This window comes from Phyllobates terribilis, unplaced genomic scaffold (assembly GCF_046119375.1).
Source record: "Phyllobates terribilis strain yellow unplaced genomic scaffold, ASM4611937v1 Scaffold_1__5_contigs__length_1240528914, whole genome shotgun sequence".
NCBI lineage: Eukaryota > Metazoa > Chordata > Amphibia > Anura > Dendrobatidae > Phyllobates > Phyllobates terribilis.
Window position 1 is genome coordinate 269,767,086 of NW_027362761.1, and position 26,886 is coordinate 269,793,971.

At 42.5% G+C, this 26,886-nt stretch overlaps 1 protein-coding gene across 3 annotated transcripts in view; it reads right to left on the reverse strand.

The window, feature by feature from the left end:
* CORO1C (coronin 1C) overlaps nt 1–26,886 on the reverse strand; it is a 110,726-nt gene that overhangs the window by 39,865 nt on the left and 43,975 nt on the right. For all 3 annotated transcript variants that reach the window (XM_073672381.1, XM_073672391.1, XM_073672400.1), the window contains exon 2: nt 15,019–15,218. In XM_073672381.1, coding sequence (XP_073528482.1) covers nt 15,019–15,218 — 200 coding nt within the window. The remainder of the gene's footprint in view (nt 1–15,018; nt 15,219–26,886) is intronic.

The following is a 26,886-nucleotide window of genomic DNA, read 5'->3' on the forward strand; positions in this document are numbered from 1 at the left end:
CTTTTTAGGGTATCCGTCAGGAAGAGGAGACTTGCATAGCGCACACTGTATATGTTTTGCCTTAGCGGTACATTTCTTCTCCTGATAAAATATGGAAGGGGAGAAGGGATACCATATTACTAAGTGAACTTACTCGACGATCACTTACCCAGGCGGCTCAGGAAGAAAAAACAGCTGGTACCGGATTGGAGGAAGGACCCTTCTCAGCCAGGGGACCTTCCCTAGAGGCTGCAGATTCGTCCGTTCTACCAGAGGTATGGTGACCAGACCTAGACCCCGAGCTCCGTTTTCCTGAGGACCGGCTACCAGGACCACGTGCGCGATGCGTTTTTTGGGGCTCCCCAGACAGCTGCTGAGATGGTGAAGATGGCGGCTGCTCAACCTGCTGCTGCAACTGGACACCTTCAGACTCCATAATGAAAGAATGAAGGTTTGGGAAGCACTGAGCCATATTACCTGATAGGTTAAATAGGTACTGGCTCCTCCCCTCTAGCAGCACCTCAGCACACTTTTTTTTTTTGAATTTCACGCTCTTTTGCACATGATAGCCGAGTCGCGTCTTACCGAAACCCGGAAGTACGCGTCGCGCGAGGACTCATGCTGTCAGCGCTTCCACAGGTAAGCCGCGCTTTCGCGATGTACCGCGCTGCGTTCACCCAGGGCAGGGCGAGGGTACACAATCACCTTGACCCTCGCCCCCGCTCCCCATACTTAAGGAGGGTGATGGTGGGCTGTCACCCCCACTTGGAATGCAGACCCCACCGCACTTTTGGGGCTCAGCCAGGGCCTACACTCCCACAGGAGGTGCAGTTGGCTGAGGCAGAAAAAGGGGATGCCGCCCCAGAAAGGGGCGCAGCCCCACTGCAAACAAAAAAAAAAAAAAAAAAAGAAAACCCCCAGTGCCTCAGGATGCTGTGCCTCTCCCATATAGGGGCGCACGAGCATCGGCCAACGCTGGAGCTGCCGTCCCCAGACAGGGGCGCAGGATCACAGCAGTCGCCATCCATGTTTTACGCCTGCGCCTGGCTTCCTCGATCAAGGACAAGAAACCAAACTGAGGCGAGAGGGAGGGCCGCCCCCTTTTAAGCCTGTAGGTTTCCTGTCCTTGGTGGGGGGATTCCCTCTCTCGTGGTGCTGTCATGGTCGACAAATAGACATTCCTCACATGTAATAAAGCTGTCAAACAGTTGCAAATCATGCACACGGGAGCGATTTAACCTCATCACCGAGCAGCTATAAATACTCGGAGTATAAATACTCGGAGCTCGGCTGAGCATACTCGGACAGAACAACCCTAGAAATAACCCTTTAAGAGTTTTATAGAATTAGGAAAGCCAAATTATTGGAAAAAAAAAAAAATTTAAGAGTAGTGACATCTGTATACAGGTTATGTAAAGCATTACACCTGTCTCATTTACTTCAAAGGACTTGAGATGTAAAACTCAGCACAACTCTTGGGCAGTTTGGCATTTTTAGAAGACAGCAGTCTTTCTGAACCTGTACAACCTATATAGAATAGAAACCATAAAACTGTGGTGGATCCACTATATAACAGAGCCAATACGCACCCTACAGACCCAGTCAACCTCTATGGAGCCATTTTGTCCGACACTTGTAGCGCAGTTGTGAACAGAAGAGGCTTACAGGTGTACATCACTAACAGGTTATGTGCTCAGTATTATAAGGATGTGTAATATGGCAGTGTGAATAAGGCATGAAAGGGTATAACTCACCAAGAATAGCAGGGATTTATTCTGTCAGAATAATTTGCTAGGGTGACAAAAATGGTAACATCAAAGTTAGAATTTAATAAAAACCATAAAGTGCGTGAAAAGTAAATAATCAGCAGTTCTCCTTACAATGAATCTGCAAAGCTCTACTTACATGCCATAGCAATGGCAGTTTGCTGTGCCAGCAATTCCACTTCTATATTTTCCTTTCCGTGCACATATCCTGTTTTCTATATAAAGATGAGGCAGGAAACGTTTTACCCCAACACACAATACAGCAAGAATTCAACTATATAACCTTCCAGGATATCTAGGGGCAAAGAGGAGATGGCATGAGGACAAGGATCAATAAAATGAATGGGGAGACCAAACAACTGCTTTGACAGTCAGGCTATGTGCACACGTAGCGTTTTCGCTATGTAATCTGTCAGCCAGGTATTGCAATGGTAATCCTGATGTGCTGTGCACATGATGTGGAAATTTCCGCTCCAGGTTACCATTGCGGAAAAAACGCAGCATATCCATTGTGCACGCGTTTCCGCCACAAATTCACACCCACTGACTTGAATTGAACAGCAGCAAATCCGCAGGTATAATATCAATACCTGCAGATTTGCTGTGTTTCAATTAAAGCCAATGGGCGCAAATTTGTGGCAGAAACACGCTGCGGGTGGTACCCAGGTCGGCAGAGGAGGACTACTACTCATCTGACCGCCACGACCGCTAATAACAGCGAGACCGGCGCGGCTGGGGGGGGGGGGGGGGGGGGGGCAGTAGTCTCCTCAGCCGAGCCCAGTACCACACGGTTAAAAAAAACAAAAAACACACGCACTATACTCACCTGTCCGACGCCCCCCAGTGTCCTCCTGGTCCGCGGTCCCCGGCAAGGTCTTCAGCCTGGTGGTACAGTGCTGGGAGAGCGCTCGCTCCCAGCATTGTACTGCGCTGCCAGGACCTGTGCTGCCAGGATCAGCTGATCTCACATGACCTCACCATGGGAACATTCTCAAGAATGTTCCCACCAGTACTGGTGGTGAGCTCACTGGTAGTGTTGAGAGAGTATGTTCTGTTAACCCTTTCGCCGAGCACGCTCGGGCCGAGCACCGAGTATTTATAGCTGCTCGGTGATATGGTTGAATCACTCCCGTGTGCATGATTTGCGACTGCTTGACAGCTTTATTACATGTGAGGAATGTCTATTTCTTACACATTCCTCACATGTAATAAAGCTGCCAAACAGTTGCAAATCAAGCACACGGGAGTGATTCAAACATATCACCGAGCAGCTATAAATACTCGGAGCTCGGCCCGAGCATACTCGCTCAACACTACTCACCGGGGCTGATCAGCTGATGAACCCCAGTGACCTCACTCCTGCAGCAGCAATGTACACTGACAGGAGTGATTTTTACATTGCTGTCTTCTACAACAGTGACATCCGTGATTGCTAAGGTCACTGCTGTAGTAGTGACTCGGATCGCCGAGGGACAATCGTTGGCGGTAGTCGCGGATTGCGTCGTGACAGCGGACAGGTGAGAGATATCGTTGTTTGTTAGTTATTTTACGTTTTCAGAAAATCAAAAGGCTTCGGGGCTGACAGCGCAATAGAAAAATTTTTTAAACCAGTGTGTTTTTTATTTCATTAAAATACTTTATTCTGACAGTGTATTTATTGAAAAAAGCGGCGATAAACTTTACTACGTGGTTGGTAGACGCCCTCCATTACTAACCTGGGCTTCACGTCAGCCGCCAATACAAGGCTGACGTGAACCCCAACCCCATTACCCCACTCACCACCGCTACAGGGCATTGGGAAGAGTGGAGGCCAAGAGCCAGATTTGGCGCATCTTATGGATGCGCCATTTCTGGGACTGCTGAGGTGATATTAATAGCTGCGGAGGGGGCTAGTATCCATGGTTCCTTCCCTGGCTATTAATATCAGCCCACAGCTGTCTGTTTAACCTTTGCTGGTTAGATTTTATAGGGGGACCCCATGTCAATTTTTTTTCTGGGGCCTCCCTGTAATCTAGCTAGTAAAGGCTAAACAAACAGCTGTGGACTGATATTAATAGCCAGGGAACATTTATTTATTTATTTTTTTATTGGCCAATTGTCCCTTCCCCAGCTACTAATATCAGCCCCCAGAGGTCGGCTTTCCCTCTGCTTGTTATAAAAACGCCATTTAAAAAAAAAAAAAAAAAAAAATTAGGCTCTGTGCTTATGATCTGGCCGTAGCAGAGCTTTGGACGCATATTTTTTGCTGTGTCCAAAACGTTGCATTCTATTGAATGCAGGTAAAACCAGGTGTTCACTGAACCATGCGTATTTACTGTATTCAATACATTCTAGTGGTCAAATTTCTGTTGCAGAGACTAGCGACTCCACAAGAGAATTAGACATGCTGCGGTCCAGAAAGACGCGCCTCATGTCAGTGTCCATGGGTGATCCGCAGCCTCTGATACAGCATAGTGGATGGGATAAGTAGAAATCCTATGTCCACTATGCGTGCAACATCAGGACGCTGCGGGTTTGACGCTGTATAAACACGCAGCGTCAAACCTGCAGCGGCTCCTGACTGTGGCCACATACCCAAACTCACCTGCAGCATGTCAATTTTTTGTAGCGGACACGCTAGTCTCCGCAGCAGATTTCAACCAATTGAAGTGTCATTATATGGGGTGGATTCATATGTACAGACAAACATTAGAACACCACAAAAATAAGCTGCGTCCAAAGTGCTGCTTGTTGCTGTTCGTGAGGACGTAGCGGCTAATGAAACACCTGTGAGCTGTTAATAGCCAGGGACCATGTTTGCCTAATGGCACCTTCCTAGGCTAAAAATAGCAGCTCCCAGCTGCCCCAGAAAATACATGAATGGAAATGCTAGAAGATTGGGTGAATGGGATTAGCTGACACCTAGCTCTTTTGTTTGCTGATGACAAGGTGTCAGACCCTTTCATCACCAAACCCAATTTAAGTAAAGAGTTAAATAAACAGACACAAAGCTATCACTTTATTTTAAATACAACAGACACATTCTTTAATCATTTAAATTAAACAATATACTCACCCCAGTTCTGAAGGTAATCCAAGGGTTTAAGCAATGTCCCACCAAATAACTTTAGTTAGCTCCAAACAGCATTCATTGATGTACAAAAAACGCACATTTTTTCCTGCCAAGGAGATGCAGAAACGCTCCGGAAATTTCTGCTTCAAATCCTGAACGTGCGCACATAGCCTCAAAAGGGAATTTTTATTTCTCTCCTCTATGTAGGAAATTTTTAGACTGAGTATTTAATACAAAGACATTCTATCTTGGGCATATGTTAAAATGGAAACTCCTATATTGTAATTCCATAATATGACCACAAATTGGCTGAACCTAAAGATTTCATGTGCATATAACCAGTTTTTCACAAATGAGACTCATTTTCATTGGTTGATTACATGCAAATAATGTTAATTTATAAAGGTTGATCATTACGCAAATTAATGTAAAGTAGATATGACTAATCGTTTTGACATGGCACAGACTATACAATTCTTTCTAAAGCACCCTCACCATGAACCTCAAGGTATGATTACATACCGTTATAGCCACACGTGATATTAACCATTATGTTTATAAACTCACCTTTTCTAAGTGTGAGACTTTAGTGCTAGTGTACCTTTAAGTCACCGACAAGGAAGCAGGGAGGAGACGCAGACAATAACATATTCCCAGTGCTGTGGTAATATCAGGGCAGGGCTGAATCAACAAGCCCAAGAGGCACAAATGTGCTATGTGCCTGTGCTACATGCCATATCGAAAGGACGCTTGGGAAAAGAGCTAAAAGCTCTTCATGCAATTATTGCTTTGTGATCCAACTCCAGAAGGCCATCATCTCATTTTCTTTAGTTTTATTGATTACACATGTGATTGGGGGGGGGGGGGGGGGATAATAGAAACTAGGTCTGCTCACATCTTTCATAACTCATCTCTCGCCATCTACACTGCTCAAAAAATTAAAAGGGAACACAAACAGAACATAACTCCAAGTAAGTCAGAGTCTGGAGACGCCGTGGAGAGCGATCTGCTGCCTGCAACATCCTTCAGCATGACCGGTTTGGCAGTGGGTCAGTAATGGTGTGGGGCGGCATTTCTTTGGAGGGCCACACAGCCCTCCATGTGCTCGCCAGAAGTAGCCTGACTGCCATTAGGTACTGAGATGAGATCCTCAGACCCCTTGTGAGACCATATGCTGGTGCGGTTGGCCCTGGGTTCCTCCTAATGCAGGACAATGCCAGACCTCATGTGGCTGGAGTGTGTCAGCAGTTCCTGCAAGATGAAGGCATTGAAGCTATGGACTGGCCCGTCCGTTCCCCAGACCTGAATCCGATTGAGCACATCTGGGACATAATGTCTCGCTCCATCCACCAATGTCACGTTGCACCACAGACTGTCCAGGAGTTGGCGGATGCTTTAGTCCAGGTCTGGGAGGAGATCCCACAGGAGACCATCCACAACCTCATCAGGATCATGCCCAGGCATTGTAGGGAGGTCAAACAAGCACGTGAAGGCCACACACAATACGGAGTCTCATTTTGACTTGTTTTAAGGACATTACATCAAAGTTGGATCAGCCTGTAGTGTGTTTTTCCACTTTAATTTTCGGGGTGACTCCAAATCCAGGCCTCCATTGGTTAATAAATTTGATTTCCATTGATGATTTTTGTGTGATTTTGTTGTCAGCACATTCACCTTTGTACAGAACAAAGTATTCAATGAGAATATTTCATTCATTCAGATCTAGGATGTGTTATTTGAGTGTTCCCTTTATTTTTTTTGAGCAGTGTAGATTTTGTCATAAGGGTATTCAATAACTACTTACGACAACCTTAATTCTATGGATGCATGAAATCCCATGTCCTGCAAGCAATATGTAAATCAATGACAGTTTTAATGGAGGTTTTAAGAGAGGCTGTCAAGGCATAATCTTCTGCCCATGAATTGTGGATATCTCACAAAAATCAGTTGAGGAACTCAGAAATTGCATGTTCCCAAGACTTCAGTGAGATCTGTTGGGATTGTATGCCTAGACAAAACAGTAAGGCTGGTAATGAGTATATGGCATCATGAAGATGACTGTTTGGAATTGAAATAGATGCCTTCTTTTTTATTTTAGAGTATGGAGCAAATATTAGTCACTGGGGCAATGCACACAATGGTGTTCAGAGATGCGCATTTCCATAGAGTCCAAAAAAGAAAAAAGAAAACTCGAAATGCAGCATAATGCACAAGGATCCAACACACGGATTTTGCGAGAGTGCATCAAGAATCATTATTCCGGTCTCCAGTTTGAGAGAAAAACTCATGAAAAAACATGGAAATGTTAAAAAATGCAGTACTAACAAATACTGAGATAGATAATAAATTATTCATATTTCATGTCCTATTGAAACTTGTACTTTAATGTACATTTACATGCGTGAATAGTCGGTGAGCAGGCATTTGTACAAACGATCGTTCACGATTATTGGCATGTGTAAACACTTTGTTTATGCCGGAAAAATAAAATTGTTAGCAGCACATCTATGTCAATGAAGAATGTGCTGCTGACAACAGGATTATGCTTGGGGATAGTACATGGATCAGAGGTGCACTGCAGAGCTCCACTCAAATGTGTAGTGGCACTACAGAGTCCTGCAGAACCAGTCCTTCAATATTTTATCAGGGCTGTGGAGTGGGTAAGCAAAACCTTCAACTCAGACTCCTTATTTCCATGACACCAACTCCACGACTCCCTCATACACGGCTCATGTTTAAGTGATAAATTTACTGTAGCACAGATTCATCTCAGCTAAAAGTCTAGACCCTTAGATCAGGAATAGGACAGACATTTATAGGACATTTCAGAACATTCCCAAATTCTTATGAAAAAATATTCCCCGCAAACTGCATTGAACTACTGTACCCAATTTATTACATATTTTAGGAGTCGGGAGTCTTTCCATTTTATACCAACTCCAAGGCCCTGTATTTTATGACTCCTTTAATGCTTCAAATGTTCTGCAAAAGAGTAATTAAGGTCTTGATTCATTCAGAGTGGCATTCATATGCAGATTTTAATGATGGACATGCAGGAATAAGATGCTCAGAATTCATTAAGAAGAGCATATCACTTAATAAATTTGGTGTCTCTTAGCAGCGTGCATCTCGCAAAAAAATTTTTTTATTTTTTTTAGATGAAATAATTTTTATTGAAAAACTCCAAATACAAATTTTCCATCTTTCAAATAACATGGATGACATAGTAATTCCATAGTATAAAACATGAACAAAGTATCTCAACTTCAATTCCCTAACCCACCCTAAACACAACATTCCAGAGGACCATTTTCAAAGCAGTTCTACAATAACGGAGTATAATATTCGTAGAAGGGGAAGGAGATCATCAAAAAAAAAACTAACAAAGGGATAGCATAGTTAAATAGTCTATCTCTAATTAGAAGATTTGTGGTCAACCTTGGGGTATCCAACCAAGGACTCCATAGCTTTTCGAATTTGCGAATAGAGTTACGTTTAGGATATAATCTGGTTGGAAAGAGGAGTCTATTATCCATCATTCGTTGTAGCTCTCCCATAGATGGAGGTTGTGGGTCTCTCCAGTGAAATGCAAGAAGTTTACGTGCTTGAAATAATATACGAGAGATAGGGGCAAGTCAGGATCCACTCCATCTTCAAATATTACCAATATACATATAAGGGGATCTGTTAATTTAACTCCATACACCCCATCAAGGATATGCCCTCATTCCAAAATGAGCCCGTCTACCCTCCCACATCAAATGTGCCTCATCAATCCGACATTTAGAACATTTTGCATCATGGCGATAGGCTATCTTGTGTAAAAAACTTGGCGTTTTGTATACTTTGTGAATTAAATATAGTTGAGAGTCTTTGGGCCTCACAGGTCGATAATTTGGGAACAGTTTATAGAATCTCTCTCCATTGCGTCATCGATATAGGGCCTACATACATCCCCCTCCCATTTAGCTTTAACTGTCAGAGCGATTATCCAGTTGGGATAACAATAGGCACTTCTATATGGTAAAAAATTAAACCCTTTGTATGACCTGTAGAGGCAATGTTACCCATTAGGGGATGATGTTGCATGCCAAGATCCATCAGACCCGATTGAGCTGAAAGAGCATGTCGGATTTGTACGTATTTGTAAAAAGTGTTACATGATAAATTGAGTTCTTCTAGGAGCGGTTCTTGCCAAATTTTTACTTCAGTCAGGAACTGGATTAACACTTCTGACGCAAGAAACGCCGAGACACTTGATGAATTTGATGGCATATGTAGCCACACCTGGTCCTGCCCAGGTTCCTCCCCAGGTCCACCTACCTATTTCAGCATAGCTGCTTGAAATTAGCGTGAAAACATTAAAAAAAAAAGCAACAGCTCCATGATGCACGAAAATTTTGCGACTTTTTAAAGTGTTTTACAACAGTTTTCTGGCAAAAACACTAATAGAAAACAAATAAGGGGCATCCATCAGTAACAATGCAGATACACCAACATGTTGCACCAAATATTAATTGTTCTGAAAATGACATTTCAGAGAATGAAGGAGTCAAAACTAAATAGGATCTTTCCAATCTGGAACTCATTACATTACCTAATAATGTGGTACATTTCCATTATTTAATCCCCATATTTGCATCTTTCAGCTACAAGCCAATACCTCAGCTCTAAAACACATGGAGTCATTGCTTAGGATTGCATGATTACATAGGAGGGAGAGGCCCAAAAGAGAAGGCCAGACCCTTGTACTTGCCAACATGGCATGCACACACCGGAACACTTTCCAAAAGCTTCTTCTAGAATCAGATCAGTGGTGAGAATAATCACCTTTAAGAATACAGCCCCAACATATTCCACAAGGATTTTTAAACTCTTAACAGCAACAAGAAAAGAAAGCAATGTCTGCTAATAGAAAGATCACAAGTTCAAACCCACCCGTACAAGATAAGAACAATACATATGTCCAAATTTAAATAGAGCTTGTCAGCACAAACTGACTGCTCAAACTAAGCACAAGCACTCTGCACCCTGGAACCGTAGAGTGTTCATTCCTACCTAGCTCTATCTACACCTTTATCTGACTCTTGTAAAGCCAGGACTGTCATTCAAGGAAGGGGTGGGCAGAGATAAATGTAGGCAAGAAGGTGCACTGAACTGCTCGGCCAGGTAAAAGAAGGTGCACAGACAATCCATGCTTGGTTTGAACAGTCATTAGGTATCTGGACACTATTGTACCTCCAAATTTCATATAAAAGCATACAGGGGTTTTTTTTGTTTTGTTTTTTTTTTTTTTACTTATGACATGCTTTATTGAACGCCATGTATACAAACGTATTCTCCCCTAGAAACGGATTATGGTAGACCATTCTCATACACACAGGGTCTGACAGTGCATGGAGTTGAGGCTCCATGGCCAGGAGATCTGCAGTGTGTGCTAACCATAAAGCAGGCCATGCATTAGTGGTTCAGGATGGCTGACAAGGACGTAAAAGGCAGCACTGATTTGTTCACGTAGCAAAAGTTATAAGCTAGGAAAAGCTCCTGATGTACAACTTAACGCTCCCATAGGTCCCCATTGACAAGAATAGAGGACAAACGTGTGTTCTTTCGGTCCAATATCCATCTGCATAACACTTAGATTACTTACAAGTGTACAGAAGGTCACAGCAAAAAAATCCTGCACCATGCGTCCCAAGTTTTTTCTGCAATAGGTCCCTTTGGTGGATGTATGCCACAACATCCAGATTGTGGCAACTGTTGGGTTTATACATACAATGGCGGCACTAAACACAGTGTGCAACTAGCCTAAGCCTTTACGTCAGATTTTTTCTTTTGAGTTGTACAAAAAAAAAAAAGTGTTCAAGTGGAAACCGCTTCAGGAAACACTCATTTTCTGTGGAGTTTTTTTTTGTTTCCAGAAGCAGTTTCAGACTATTTGTAATGTGTTGCGGAATATGTTGGCGCTATATAAATAAAATTCTTATTTATTATTAAGATTTTGCAAAGAGTTTTGGTAGAGGTTTTTTTTTCCCCTTTAATGTTTGTAAGTAACCTTTAGGCTATGTGCCCACAATGCAGAACTGCTCAGGATTTTTTCCTGAGCGTTTCTGCATCTCCCTGGCAGAAAAAAAAAAAAAAACGCATGCGGATTGAGCATGCGGATTGTACATGTGTTTTTCCTGCCAGGGACATGCGGATGTGAAGCGTTCTTCACTTGCATTTCCGCATGCGGGTTGTCAAGCGCTTTCCAAGCGATTTTAGCATCACTTGGAAAAGTGCTTGTCAACTTGGTCACACTATATAAATCCATGCAACCATCATGAATTTATATAGTGTGACCGAGAGAATGTCAAAAAATAAAAAAATATATACTTACCCTCCGATGTCCCGTGCTGTCTTGCTTCGCTCGGTCCCGGCTGCCGGCAGCAGTAGAGTCAAGGACCTGTAGACGTCAGCGTCGCGTGACCAGTCACATGACTGACGTCAGCACAGGTCCTTCATTCCATCGCGAAGTGCCGGGAAGCAAGGAGGAGCGCAGCGTGGGCCACCAGAAGGTAAGCATACATTTATTTTTTATTTTATTCTTTTTTTTACAACTTTTTTAAATGGTACCTGGGTGTGGATGAGACTCTCCTCTCCTCCACACCCGGGTACCATCTGCACATTAGAACGCGCTAATTACGCAAGTACAGATGCAGTCTTGCGGAATTGGTGCGTTCTAAGGCAAGTCAATGGTGGCGAAAACGCAGCACTTCCGCAAAATAATTGGTAGTGCTGAGTTTTTTTCCACAATGATAATCCGCAGCGGAAATTTTCGCAGCATGTGCACAGCACATGCGGATTATCATTGGGGGACATGACAGGCCTTCTACCATGCGTTTTTTAAGCGTTTCTGCAGCGTTTTTGCCGCTGCGCAAACGCTTAAAAAACGCATCGTGGGCACACAGCCTTAGATTAGACAGTGCCTAGTTTGGAGAATTTTCCATCAGGAGATGCGTTGAAGTGACATGCACACTTTCCACCAAACATTTTACAAAACTACACTGTGTTCCAAATTATTATGCAAATAATATTTTCTCAGATTTTCCCAAATTACCTATATGAATTGCAGTCATTGTAATTTTCCAGTCAAATAACTATTAGAGTACAATTGAAAGGTTTTTGTACAAACTGCCTATGATAACAGTATATTTTAAAAAAAATAAAACACTCAAACTGCACTCAAAATGCATGTTCCAAATTATTATGCACAGCAGTTTTCAACCTTTTCATTTTAATAAAGCATAAAAAAATGGTAATTTTTTAAATTATAAGCATTAGCGGGTTATTACAAACTGAAATCAAACAGTTTTCAACTCAAAACTTTATTCTAGGTGATGTTACATTTGCAAATAGGACCCCTTGTTCGAAAGGAGCTTCTGAACTCTCTCGTCCATTGAATTTGTCAGGTTTTGGAAGGTTTCTGCTTCAATTGTTTTGCATGAGGACAGAATACCCTCCCAGAGCTGTTGCTTAGATGTGAACTGCCTCCCGCCATCATAGACACTCCAGAGGTTCTCAATGGGGTTGAGGTCAGGGGAGCATGGGGGCCACACCATAAGTTTGTCCCCTTTTATGCCCATAGCAGCCAGAGATGCAGATGTGTTATGTGCAGCATGAGACGGGGCATTATCATGCATGAAATGATCTCGATGGTCCAGATGACTGGAGTGGAGGATGGCTGGTTGATGGACACCCCATGCAAACACGGCTACGGCGCTAACAAGGAGGAGGTGGAGTAATGTTTTGGGCTGGAATCATGGGGAGAGAGATTGTTGGCCCTTTTAGGATCCCTGAAGGGGTAAAGATGAACTCCATAATGTATGTTGAGCTTCTCAAACAGCACTTCCTTCCATGGTTCAAGAAGAAGAACCGTGCATTCCACAGCAAGATCATTTTCATGCGTGATAATGCCCCGTCTCATGCTGCACATAACACATCTGCATCTCTGGCTGCTATGGGCATAAAAGGGGACAAACTTATGGTGTGACCCCCATGATCCCCTGACCTCAATCCCATTGAGAACCTCTGGAGCATCATCAAAAGGAGTGTCCATGATGGCGGGAGGCAGTTCACATCTAAGCAACAGCTCTGGGAGGGTATTCTGTCCTCATGCAAAACAATTGAAGCAGAAACCTTCCAAAACCTGACAAATTCAATGGACGAGAGAGTTCAGAAGCTCCTTTCGAACAAGGGGTCCTATTTGCAAATGTAACATCACCTAGAATAAAGTTTTGAGTTGAAAACTGTTTGATTTCAGTTTGTAATAACCTGCTAATGCTTATAATTTAAAAAATTACCATTTTTTTATGCTTTATTAAAATGAAAAGGTTGAAAACTGCTGTGCATAATAATTTGGAACATGCATTTTGAGTGCAGTTTGAGTGTTTTATTTTTTTTAAAATATACTGTTATCATAGGCAGTTTGTACAAAAACCTTTCAATTGTACTCTAATAGTTATTTGACTGGAAAATTACAATGACTGCAATTCATATAGGTAATTTGGGAAAATCTGAGAAAATATTATTGGCATAATAATTTGGAACACCGTGTGGAAGCGGGAAAAAAAGGCTCAAGACACTGAACGTATAAACAGCAAGTCATTTTACAATAGAAATACGGTAAGTGGCAGGAATACTGACATTATTAAAGTTGGTAAGGGAAGTAAACCCCTCCTAATATAAACAAAGTAGCTCATTGTCCTACAGGATGACACACACCAACGGTGACGTCTTCAAAGTTTATGTGCAGGAGTTTAAAACAAGTGCACTAACCCAGCCAAAAAATAAGACTTCTCTCATTAAGGGGTATGAAGGTACTTCTGTTTATATACACTATACTATATAAACCAAGAAAAGAACATGTCATACATACAGACCATGCTTGCCTAAGAGATGCAACTGTAAAAATCACCATAAACAGACTGAAGACATCTGAACCCACCAGGATCTGGTGATAGTCTAGCGTTTATAGGGGCCGAGCATTCCTGTGCATGGGGGAGTCGGGACAGATAGCAGGGCTGTGGAGTCGGAGTTGGTATAAAATGGACCGACTCCAACTCCTAAAATATATAATAAATTGGGTACTGTAGTTCAATTCAGTTTGTGGGGGATATTTTTTCATAAGAATTTGGGAAAGTTATGAAATGTCTGTCCTATTCCTGATCTAAGGGTCTAGACTTTTAGCTGAGATGAATCTGTGCTACAGTAAATTTATCACTTAAACATGAGCCATGTATGAGGGAGTCAGGAGTCGTGGAGTCGCTGTCATGGAACTTGAGGAGTCAGAGTTGGAGGTTTGGCTTATCGACTCCACAACCCTAACAGATGGTCACCCTAATGATTATTCAGCCTGCAGCTATCTAATGTGTATGTAGGCCTTAATTTACACTCATGTTACAAAGACTGGTATGATAGTATACATGGAAACAGGTCTAACGATCAGAGTTTATGTGCCATCATTACTTCAAAAGAGCTATCAGTCACAAAGGCTCATGTTCATTAAGGGTCTAGGATCACGCGGTGATCTAATATCAATCCACTGGCTTTTTTAGGTTACTGGATTTTCTGTTTTCACAATATTGATGGCCTATCCTTCGGCTATCAGTTAAACTCAATGAACTTGTGCCTTCTTTTAACCTTAAAATGATTAAAGATCAGGTCGGTGGAAATGCGAAGTTGGATAAAACAGCTGATCGGCAGAAGCATAAGAGGCCGACGGCCGATGCGCTCTGCTTTGTATACTTGCATGCTGTTGACTTAGCAGTGGCTGTGCGGCGTATTGCAAAGTTGTCCTGTTTAAGTAACATCACAATACTCTGCACTGCAGCTACTAAGTGTATGACATTCAGGTAGGTCTAGCAATGTGAACATTGACAAAGCAGCTTCATTGCATGAGTGTTGCGGCCACTTCAAGCAGTTAGACCCACCAATCTGTTACTTATAACCCATCCCAAGGACAGCCCACCAATATTGTGATCCTATAAAATACTTTAACAGTCTCTAAACCTGTCAAAAACCTGGATAACAATATGAATTATTCCTTATAGAGCATTTGGCCTAAAATACGTACAGAAATTACTGTAAGAACATAACTAAAATTGTAAGTAACAAGCATGCATTCCAGATTGAAAAGACGCAGCTACAAATTGGAAAAGCAAAAAGTTCCTTCAAAATTACCTTTTGTAATGGCAGCACCAAGAAAGCTCCACCACCGCTGGCTTCTATTATTATGGCAACGAATTTGGGGTTAACAGCACAGAAGGAGCTATCCCATGTAACACGGGAAACTCTGATGTCATCGTAGCACTGATCATTCTTCACGGCCTGCCCAAAGACATGCCGGAATTTACTTTGTCGAACCACACGCCTCATCGTTTCTGTATACACAAAAAAAAAAGTAAAATAAAGTCAGTATGTACACAATGCATCAACAATACTGCAATATTGCTCAGGGCAACTTAGGGATTGGCTGGTGCTTTTGGAGTACAAATTGTTTATATGTCATCCTGTACACTGATACTACCAATTCATTAAAGTAAGCATTGCATTACTTCTATGAAAGCTTACCTGCAAGGCAAAGTGTGACAAAGGTAAATCTGAGGGTGAGGTTGAAGCAGTAACGGCTCCATCATTAAGGTAGGCGACTACCTAAATTAAAAATTTATACTCAATGTCTCCTGGCAGCGGCTGCCACCCTTCTGGTTGACAGCAAGTTAGCAGAACTCTGTGAGCATTAGTGGACTTTCCTGGGTGACAGATTCACTTTGGATTTTTTTATTCACCTATCGTATTTCATAATTCTGGATGTTATGCAAATCAGGTAAAATAAAAATTACCCATTACTGTAGATACATACATGTGCCAGTAAGCCTGTAACTTTAAAACAGTACGGTATATTAAAACAAAAAAAAAGTTTTACTTTGCAAAGTATGGATATAGGCAAGAGAAAGAAAGAATTGGCACAGTGATTCCAAAACTAAAAGATTAAGGGGAAAGGGGGGGGGGGTTCAAAGATCAAAGAAGTTCCTAATGCCCAACAGGCATATCCCACAAACAATGAACACCCATCTACAGGTGATAAGTTTATAATCGCTGGGAATTCACTGCTAACAATTCTTCTCCATTGATCCCAAAAATAGTGGTCCAATGCAGGGCTGTGGAGTCTGACTCAGACCGCACAGCACTGGTCACTACTGAACATGTACATAAAGTGCAGCACAGATTCATCGCCACTAAAAGCAGAGATCCTTAGATCAGGAATAGAGCAGATATTTATAGGACATTTCATAACTTTCCAAAATTCTTATGGAAACATTTACAGCATAACCTGCATTGTACTAGAATCATAGAATGGTAGAGTTGGAAGGGACCTCCTGGGTCATCTGGTCCAACCCCCTGCTCAAAGCAGGATTCACTAGATCATCTCAGACAGATGTCTGTCCAGCCTCTGTACTATTGTACTCAAGTTATATATTTTAGGAGTCCGTAAAGTTTATACCGACTCAGACTCCACAGCCCTGGTTTAAAGTGCGCTGCATGAATGGAGAAGCATTGGGCAATGGTCACCCCCATTCCTGCATACAGTGAACATAACACTCAGAGGATTTTGGGACCTCCATTCTTTGGATTGGTAGGGGTCAAAGGCCTATCAGACATTTATCATTCATCATGTGGATAGGCAATATATGAGGTCTATGGGACAACCCCTTTAAGGTGTCCCAAACAGCTTCTTTCACGTGATGCCAAAGAACAGCTGCAAATATGAAAGATGCTGGTTAACTAGAGCATTCTTTAAGGGTGATGGCTTTTACCACCATGATTTCCTGCAACTGGAAATAAACTGATGCAAGTAGATAGTGTGTACTGGTTATAGTACTACATTTACAAGCAGATATGGCCATGTAGTAAACCAGTAAAGTTTTAAGGCCCAAGTCAAAGCTTTTATGTCAGAATTCTGTTTTTAAAAGTTGCATAATATTGGCGTAACTGGCCACTGCACTAACATTATGTAACTTTTGGTGCTCTCGCACTTTTAAGTACAACTCTGACAAAGTGAGCGGAACTGGAGTGTGGCGGCTACTGCTTGTCAAACTCATCAGGAGGCGTTCACTACATCACAAATCTTACTCATTAGGGGCTGGAGTAGGATTTGTGACGAGGCTCAAGCAGAGGTGTACGTCACTTGTCCAGCACTCCCAAATTATAAGGAGGCATACAACCCTTCATGAATCTTGGGCATCTGACAAGTGGCATGCACCACCATGCAACACCCAAATCTTATTCCAGTCAGGTACTGGAGTGAGATTTCTGGCATAGAGACCACCACAGCTTGTCATGAATTCACCTCCCCGTCACGCCCCCTCGCAGCTCTGATCATTTCAGCAGAGTTGGGAAAAACTGGCATTAAAATTTTGGCGTAACTCTGAGCTGTGACAACATTTTGCTACTTTTCAAAGCTTTTATGCCACTTTTTGGGAGTAAAATCTTTGATGAATCAGGACCATGTCTTATAGTGTCTTTGTAGTCATATACACACACACACACACACACACTACAGTAGGAAAGGCTAAAAATCATAGCCTAACCGCAGATTAGGAAACACTGTCACCTCAATTCCTAGTACGCAAAGGGGACTTCTTCTAACACAAGGGTAGAAGTATCAGCAAACATCACAAATCAGGAGCAGAGGCACCAAGCTTTAGGTGTATTATATTCCCATACAGCTGTCATAGTCTAGCATGCAATATTTTAAGGAAACCAAACGTAAAGTGTATGTATTGCTTCCATCTAGCATTTCTAGATGCGGTTCTTTCTATGACAGAGCAGTAGTGAAATCAGATCTGCAGAGATTTCAAGAAGAAAAGAATAATAAAGGAAGCGTCTGCCACTGGTACACAGCCAATTAGGGCTGGCAACAGTTCAACTGCATGGATGCAAGAGAAGAGTAACCTCTATGCTGCCAGAAAGAGGAAAAAATGCTTGTGTATACCAATTCTTCATCACATCAGCTCCTTGATCAATTGTGTCAGTCATTATGGAGATAAAGACCATGGGCAGAAAAAAAAAAAAAAAAAGCAGAACAGCAGAGGTTTATCAAAAATTATTCCTAAGAGTCCATGCTGTCTGATTAGTTGCAAAACTAAAGCACAGTTCGGCCTAGTAAGCATTCCTGGCTTGGGATATTTGCAACAATTTACATGCTTGATGAAGGGATCGCACCCTGCTGCATCTCCTGAAAAGCAGTTTTCAGCTACATTATTCTCCAGCACCATAGGGTATTATAAATGCCCAAAATAGAAACTACAGCGGTTTGTTATAATTAACATTCAAACACATTTCTAAAGGACAAAAATAGTTTTCAGTCGCACACTGCTCTTTGAAAGATTACCATCTTCGGTAACAGTCACTCAGTACCCACACAAAATCCGTAATCCACCTAGGGAAATCATTCCCCTTTTATGTCCAGGTTCAGTTTATAGCATGACGCAGCTTTCTCTAGGGTGAATACAAGAAGACGAGGGCTAGTCTTCCGTGGCTCCAGCACTTGGGGGGGGGGGGGGGGAGCCTTTATCTGAGAATCATGCACATTGCTATATTTTCATTGATTTAGAATACAAATTCTAGCATAGTTTATCATTAAAATAATCAGTGCATTATAGTTAACTTTACTGACGCTAGGATTGTCCCCACTGCTTTGGAGATGTCCACAGGAATACTTTCAACCTGTAGAAAAAGCCAATCGAGAGTAAGTACCCTAATGTAGTGACGGAGCGGAATAAATGCATGTCATCATTCCATGTGAAACTTTTCACATGCTTTTCTAATGCGGTGGTTTTTTCCTCATTGAAGTGGCAAACTGGGTATAACCATGGAAAATGCAAAAGAAATAAAACAAAACAAGCACTAAATACCATGTGGTTTCCATTCACATTCGGTCAAAATACTTCAGAAAGTACTGTTGAGTGGAAACGGGGCTGGTAAGGTAAATGTATGGTATGTGCGACTATGACCCAATTCACACCTGCAAAACTGAAGTCTGGAGCGAATTACACCCCCCCCCCCCCCATCTTTTTATAAGCAGTATACCTATCCATGTAGTATATGGTATTATATTACAGCCCCATTTACTTAAGTGCAGAGGGGCTGCAATACCAACAAAGCCTATAGGAAGAAATGGTGCTTCTTTTTAAAGTACCTTTTTAATAACGTTGAACCCCTTTAGACCTTGTCAAAAACTTCCTTTATCTTTACAGTGTGACAGATACCAACTGAAGGCTTATTTCTGACGTTTTGAAATCAAGGCTGGCCATGCTTGATCTTGATTCTAAAGAATCCCATTGGATTTTAAGCGTGTGTGTGTGTGTGTGTGTGTGTGTGTGTGTGTGTGTGTGTGTGTGTGTGTGTGTGTGTGTGTGTGTGTGTGTATTTGTGGGAAAAGAGGCATTGTCATATATGATATAAAACAGAAGAAGAAGTCGGATTGTGGTTGGTAATTATATTAGAGTCATAAGGACTTCATGATAAGTTTCCTTTTGGGAACAGCAGAGGATGTGGATTTAAGATAGGGAAGTGACTAAATATTTTGTAAAGCTGGGGGCATTACAGGGGGGGGGGGGGGGGAGAGAGAAGTATTGCATGCCATGTTTCCTTTGTTACAGCACTCTGCAACATAAAGAGGGCACTTCAGCCATTAGCAGCTCCACATTATTTAACATGTAGTCTTATTTAATCTTCCCTTTCTGGCAGATGGCCATTACAACACAGATCAAAGATCAAGACTCTGAAAACCAGTCAAAGATGAACATGCTTCTAGATTGCTCTGGCGCGGACAGCATGGTGGAACAAGCTTCAGGAGAAATCATCTTCTGAGCTTGAACATTATATATTAAGCAGTTGCTGTAAAAACTGCTGTGAGCAATTTTCATGTTCTGACATTTCATTTAGATTCAGTGGAAAAATATCAAGTTAGAACAATAGTCACCAGCTGTAGATGCAATGAAGGATAGGATGGGGAGGAGAACCAAAAAAGTGTACTGGGGCTATAGATTCGTACAGAACCATGGCGTCCTTACCAAGCTGCCCATGTACCATTGATCAGCATCTACAATAAACACTGATTTATCTTCAATTTGCACATAGAAAACAATGCAAGGAAAGTAAAGCCATTTGCTTTTACAAGGCTGACCCTTGTTTCCAAACCTTTAAAAAAAAAAAAGTTGTGGAATGATGAAAATCACAGATGGCTAGGCATGTTAATATGCAAATGGTGAAAAAAATGGTAACAATTGAGTACGAGTCTCACGTGCAGGTATACATGCACTTACACGCCTTGGCATGATCTCAATGAGTTCACTTGGGCAAGCAATATCTAGAGATCGGCTGCTGGCAGCTCCCTTTGCATTTGCCTACCAATGATGTCCCAGATTGTCTCCAAACTTGAGTATTTCACATACCAAGCCTAAAAGGTATCAAACAGAACACTCCATAAACCATCAGATGGTATTTGCATGACACTGGGCTACAAGCCAGATATAACTGGAGATTAGTCTGGAGACCACGTGGGTAACACCATTAAGAGGCCTTCACGAGGAAAGGCAGGAGTATCCCAGGAGACATTTTACACGACAAGACCAGGATGTATGTTGCTCGTGCTACGATAAGTAGCCTGCATGGCCTAAACATGCTACCATGGCCTGCATAGTCTCCGGACTTGTTTACCATCCAGCACATCTGTGACATCATTGGTCGGCAAACGCACAAGGAGCTGCCAGCAGTGGATATTGATGATTTGTTTGTCCAAGTGCATTCAGCAAAGCAGAAAATTCGTCAATGATTAATATTCTCATTTATAGCATGACAAGACTTGTAAGTGAGTATTTCTGTACACACAACTCATTCTTCATTTTTAAAACATCTCAACATATTCTGCATTGTGTCCATTTTTCCATCATTTACATGTTGATCTATCCCATTTTAATAATTCCACATATTTTCCTTCTTGGTGTTGTAATTTCAAAGTTAAGGAGTGTGTTCTCTCAAAGCCACCAGCCACAGTAGTTGCCAACCAGTTAACAGTTTGTGCAACATAAGTAAATAATAGTGTTTAGTATCAAGGTACTAAATTTAGGATATCTACATCAAGTTTCACAGGCTAGAAACAGAAACTGGTGGACAATCAACAAAACCTTTCATTTTAAGGCTAAGTGCCCACGATGCAGAAATGCTGCATATTTTTTACACTTCTTCCTGGCAGGAAAAATGCATGCGGATTTTAAATGTGGTTTTCCCGCCAGGTAGAAGTGTTTGTGAAGCGTCTTTGCATGCATTTCTGCATGCGGGTTATCAAGCGCTTTTCCAAGCGATTTTAGCATCACTTGGAAAAGTGCTTGACAACTTGTTCACACTATATAAATCCATGCAACCGGCATGGATTTATAGTAGTGTGACCAAGTTAGTTAAAAAAAAAAAAAAAAAAAAAAAATGAATAAGAATGGTGAAAAAAAAAAAAAATAAAATAAAGTTTATACTCACCTACCGATGTCTTCCCGGTGTTTTGTCTACTCCGTCCGGTCTCTTGCACTGCTTGCGGGGGTGTGAAGGACCTGCGGTGACGTCTGAGCCATGTGATGGGTCACATGACTCAGTGACGTCATGGCAGGTCCTTCACATCAACGCGAACATTGCAAGACACCGGACGGAGCAGAAAAAACACCGGGAAGACATCAGAAGGTGAGTATAAACTTTATTTTTTATTTTAAAATTCTTTTTTTTTTTTTCTTTTTTTTTTTTTTTTTTTTCTTACAGTTTTCTATGGTACCCAGGTCTGGATGAGAGTCTCCTCTCCTCCAGACTTGGGTACCATCCGCACATTGAACCGTGTGATATCCACATGTGCAAATGCAGTGATGCGGATGTCACGCGGTCCAATGCAAGTCAATGGCGGCAATTACGCCGCGCTTCCGCAAAATTAATGGACATGCTGCGGATTTTTGAGCGCAGCATAAACGCTGGAGAAAAATCCGCAACATGGGCATTGACAGTGCGGCTTGTCATTGGGGAACATGGGGGATGGATTACCAAGCGTTTCCCAAGCGTTTATGCTGCGGAAATTCCGCAGCATAAACACTTGTAAAACGCTACGTGGGCACACAGCCTAAGGCTCTCTTTACATTTGATTTTCCTGTTCATTACAAACAGAAAAATGGAATTTATGCGGTGCCGGACTAGACTCATTGTCAACTATGGTCCCCAGCTGGATCTTCAAACTACTGTGGGGAAGAATAAGTATTTGATACACTGACGATTTTGCAAGTTTTCCCACCTGCAAAGAATGGAGAGGTCTGTGATTTATACCGTAGATACAATTCAACTGTGAGAGACAGAATCTTTAAGGGGGAAAAATAACAAAACACATTGCATGATTTTTACATTTTATTGCATATAAGTATTTGATACAATAGAAAAATAGACTTTAAATATTGGTGCAGAAACCTCTGTTTGCATTTACAGAGGTCAGACGTTTCCTGTAGTTCTTGACCAAGTTTGCACTTAGTGCAGCAGGGATTTTGGCCCACTCCTCCATACAGATCTTTCAGGTTTTGGGGCTGTCGCAAGGCAACATTGAGTTTCAGCTTCCTCCAAAGATTTTCTATTGGATTCAGGTCTGGAGACTGTCTAGCCCACTCCAGGACCTTGAAATGCTTCTTCCGGAGCCACTCCTTATTTGTCCTGGCTGTGTGTTTCATGTCATTGTCATGCTGGAAGACCCAGCCATGACCCATCTTCAATGCTCTTACTGAGGGAAGGAGGTTTTTGGCCAAAATCTCGAGATACATGACCCCATCCATCCTCCCTTCAATATGGTGAAGTCCACCTGTCACCTTTGCCAAAAAGCACCCCCAAAGTATGAGGTTTCCCCACCATGCTTCACAGTTGGGACGGTGTTTATGGGGTTGTTCTCATCCTTCTTCCTCCAAACACAGAGTGGAGTTGATACCAAAAAGGTCTATTTTGGTCTCATCTGACCACATAACCATCTCACATGCCTCCTCTGGATTATCCAGATGGTCATTGGCGAACATCAAACGGGCTTGGACATGTGCTGGCGTGAGCAGGGGGACCTTGCTTGTCCTGCAGGATTCTAATAGATGATGGTGTAGTGTGTTACTAAAGGTAATGTTTAAGACTTTGGCCCCAGCTCTCTTTAGGTCATTGACCAGGTCCTCCCGTGTAGTTCAGGGCAGATTCCTGACCTTACACAGAATCATCCTTACCCTATGATGCGAGATCTTGCATGGAGCCCCAAGCCGAGGAAGATTGATAGTTATCTTGTGTTTCTTCCATTTTCAAATAATTGTGTTAACAGTTGTTGCCTTCTCACCATGCTGCTTGTCTATTGTCCTGTAGCTCATCCCAGCCTTGTGCAGGTCTTCAATTTTGTCCCTGGTGTCCTTAGACAGCTCTTTGGTCTTGGCCATGGTGGAGAGGTTGGAGTGTGATTGTGTATACATACACACGCATTTGGAAAAAGGGACAAAAACTAAGTGCAATTCCAGCCTTTCAGAAACTTCCGAGATGGTTATTAAGTTGGATATTCCTATTTTTCAATTCTGAAAATGTATTTCACATGCATCCAGACAGCATACTTGGACAAGTCAGGACAGTACAGCCAAGTATGCTTATACAGAGCACTACGATGTTACACTTGCTATGTCAACAGGGTACAAGAATGTTTCAGACATACCTGTAGAGGGCAAAGGGTAAATGCTCTTATGAATGTATCTCAGTGTAAAAGTTCTAAGATGTTTGTTTAAAACCCAAGGTAACCAGTAAACTCGCTCCATACATAAAAGCAAGCATGAAACAAAGAAAGAATCAGCACCTTCACCTCCTCTAATATTGGTGTAAGGATTCATGACAAAAAGATGGGAGTCCATTTTTATTTATTCTTTTTGGGCTGAAAAAAAAAAAAAAAAAAAAATTACAAGTGACCAAATGCATAATCAGTATTGACTTGACATCAAACAATGAAAGCGGACACTACTTATACCGCTCATTTCTGCCTGCAGTATGGCGGTAATCTCTGATTTCTTCTATGGGAGAATATCTAAAATACGGCATCTCCATAGTGCTGAACAATGTGCCATGACAGAGATGCTGGAATACTTGAGGTATTTAAAGGGAATGTATAATCACAAAATGACCCATTGTTGAAATCAGGTTGTTGGTATTAAATGTGTACTTTTTTTGGCAATGGTTTTTTTCTGATCACGATCTTCACAAAAAAATAAAAAAAATAGTCTTGCAATACACACACTGGCCTCTGGAGGAGGGCAGGTTGTTTTTTTTTGTTTGTTTTTTTACACATACTAACTGCCTGTCCTTTCAGGAACTTTTCAACAAGTTCATTATAATCACAGGCAGGATCATAATGACAGGTAACGCCTTTATACACAGCTGACAACACAAGATCCACCATTCATAATAGGCGATGTCACATCCAACTCGGCTTCTCCCTTCACAATGACCTCCGCACATGCTCATTAGGTGCTTTAATTTAAAAAATAGGGACTGAGTCTGTTCATTTCTGCTAATGTACAGGCGAATTCCCAAAAACATCAGAAAGTTTGAATCTAAAAAGGCTTAAGTGGTCAGTGCAAAAATTGTTGGATTTTTAATTTTTAAAATAGAGATCAGTGTCAAAAATGATTACAAGATACAATTAAAATAAAAATCTAATTTACGCAAAAAGAAATTTTCCAAATAACATTTGCTTAAAATCATCTTCTATTTCCTTCAAAGATGGCACAAGACCTGGAAAAGTGGGGTGGATAATAAATTTAACCCAAATTAGCGACACCCCAAAATAGGACTTAAAAATCCACATAGTAGGGACAACCGAAGCAAGATCGAAATGAAAAACAAAGAACAAAAAACTTCGAAGAGACGTCCCAAATCATGAAAATGCAAAATCTATTGGATAGATATTAATATTAAAGATCGGTCCCTTGGTGACTGACATAAGGTTTTGTTAATCTTTTCATTTTTTGATCCTATCACTTATCTGGCTATCCCCCTGTTTTATTGGATATTGGTACTCCATTATACTTTTCTTCATTTATTATCTTTTATGGTAGCCCCCGCTTGGTTTTCTATGATGTACCATAAGGTTGCAGACATTGGGGATGCTAGACAGCATCTCTAATTTCTTTTTTCTGTCGGCCACCCTCGGAGCCTGTGGGTGTGGGGTGGGCAGTACGCATGTCCTCAGCGCCTGCCGCTGTGCCCTCGCTGGCCGTATCTATATGTGGTCTGTGACGCGCGGTCACGTGTTACCCATGTGGCGTCATGGATCACATGACGCGGTTGCGGTGGATGCGGCGGTGGGGGGCATGCGTCGTGCCACGCCCTCTCCGCGCTCATTGGCTTGAGACCCACACACCTCCCTATCTGATTGGCCAACATGGCCTTTTAATCCTTCCCACCCTCTTGTACACCACCCCCTGACAAAGGCAGCTGTGCCATACGCGCGTCGGGTCGAGCAAGAGCAAGGAGCTGTTATCCGACCACATTACTTATTGCATGAGCTGTCGTTTGGAGACCTTATTATCTAGAGCAGACCCGGGCAAGGGGCGGCCCGCGGGCCGCAGGCGGCCCGCCGGCTGTCAGTGACCGGCCCGCGGAGGCGCTCCGGCAGATCAGCAAGGATGCATGATCTCACCTTGTCTGCCGGGACTCCTCCGGTTCCTTCCTTCTGCCGTGACTTAGAGACACGCCGGGCGCGTCCTCTCTGACGCTAGGGGGCGGGTCTAGGGGGCGGGGGCAGCTCGCAACCTCTGAAGCTGGGATCCCTGGATGGACTGAGGCGGTGACTCATCCCGCGCACCGCTGACAGAGCAGCGGCTATGTAAGTCAGTGCGGGGATAGGGGGGCTGTGGTGGGGGCCTTGGTGCTGCTCCAGAGCCTGCAGGGCAGGCGTACTGTATGGTCTCTGGAGCATGTGAGTTGGGCTGTGTTACACTGGTTATGAAAAGGAAGGGGGGAATGTTTCTGTATGTGACCGGCCGCGGGACACAGCTCACCGCGTCTGCCGGGACTCCTCCGGTTCCTGAGGAATGATGAGTACACGCGCTTCCTCCCCTGTCCCCTGCAGCAGCCACTCTGTTCTTCTGACACTCGGGCAGACAATTCTTCCAATGGGAGTCCCGATTCTCTGCCCAAGTGTCAGAAGAAAAGAGTGGCTGCTGCAGGGGACAGGGGAGGAAGCACGTGGTATGTGTGTACCACTCCTGTTCTCATGATACATCAGGAACCACAGGAGTCCCAGCAGACGCAGTGAGCTTTATCATCCTTGCACCAGAGTAGACCCCGACATCTGCGGGTCACAGTTAGACCTTAAATATGTCAGCTAACATTAAAAAAAAGGAAGATTGATGCAGAATGCAGAGTTTTTAAAAAGGAATGGACTTCTAAATATTTATTTACTGAAGCCAAAGGTAAAGCTGTATGCTTAGTTTGTGGAGAGCAGATAGCTGTGTTTAAGGATTACAATTTAAGTCGCCATTATGAGACTAAACATGCAGAGAAATACAAGAACTTGACAGAGGCAGAGCAGGCACGGGCATCTGAAGATTTGCTATCAAAACTGCAAAGGCAGCAAGGATTTTTTACAAAGCTCCACACATCCAGGGATGCAGCCGTCAGGACAAGCTTTGTAATATCCCACAAAATTGCAAGAAACAGTAAGCCATTCTGTGAAGGGGAGTTCGTCAAAGAATGTTTGGTGGACTCTGCAGCGATAATTTGTCCTGAGATAAAAGAAGCATTTTCAAATGTGCCGCTCTCCAGACGAACCGTAACAAGACGGGTAGAAGACATTGCGGGGAATTTGGAGTTTCAGCTGAAAAACAAAGTTGATGATTTTATTTTTTTTTGCATGGCTCTGGACGAGAGCTGTGATATCCGTGATACCGCCCAGTTACTTATCTTTGTACGCGGAATAACAAAAAAATTTGAGATGACCGAAGAGCTGTTAGCTTTGCGATC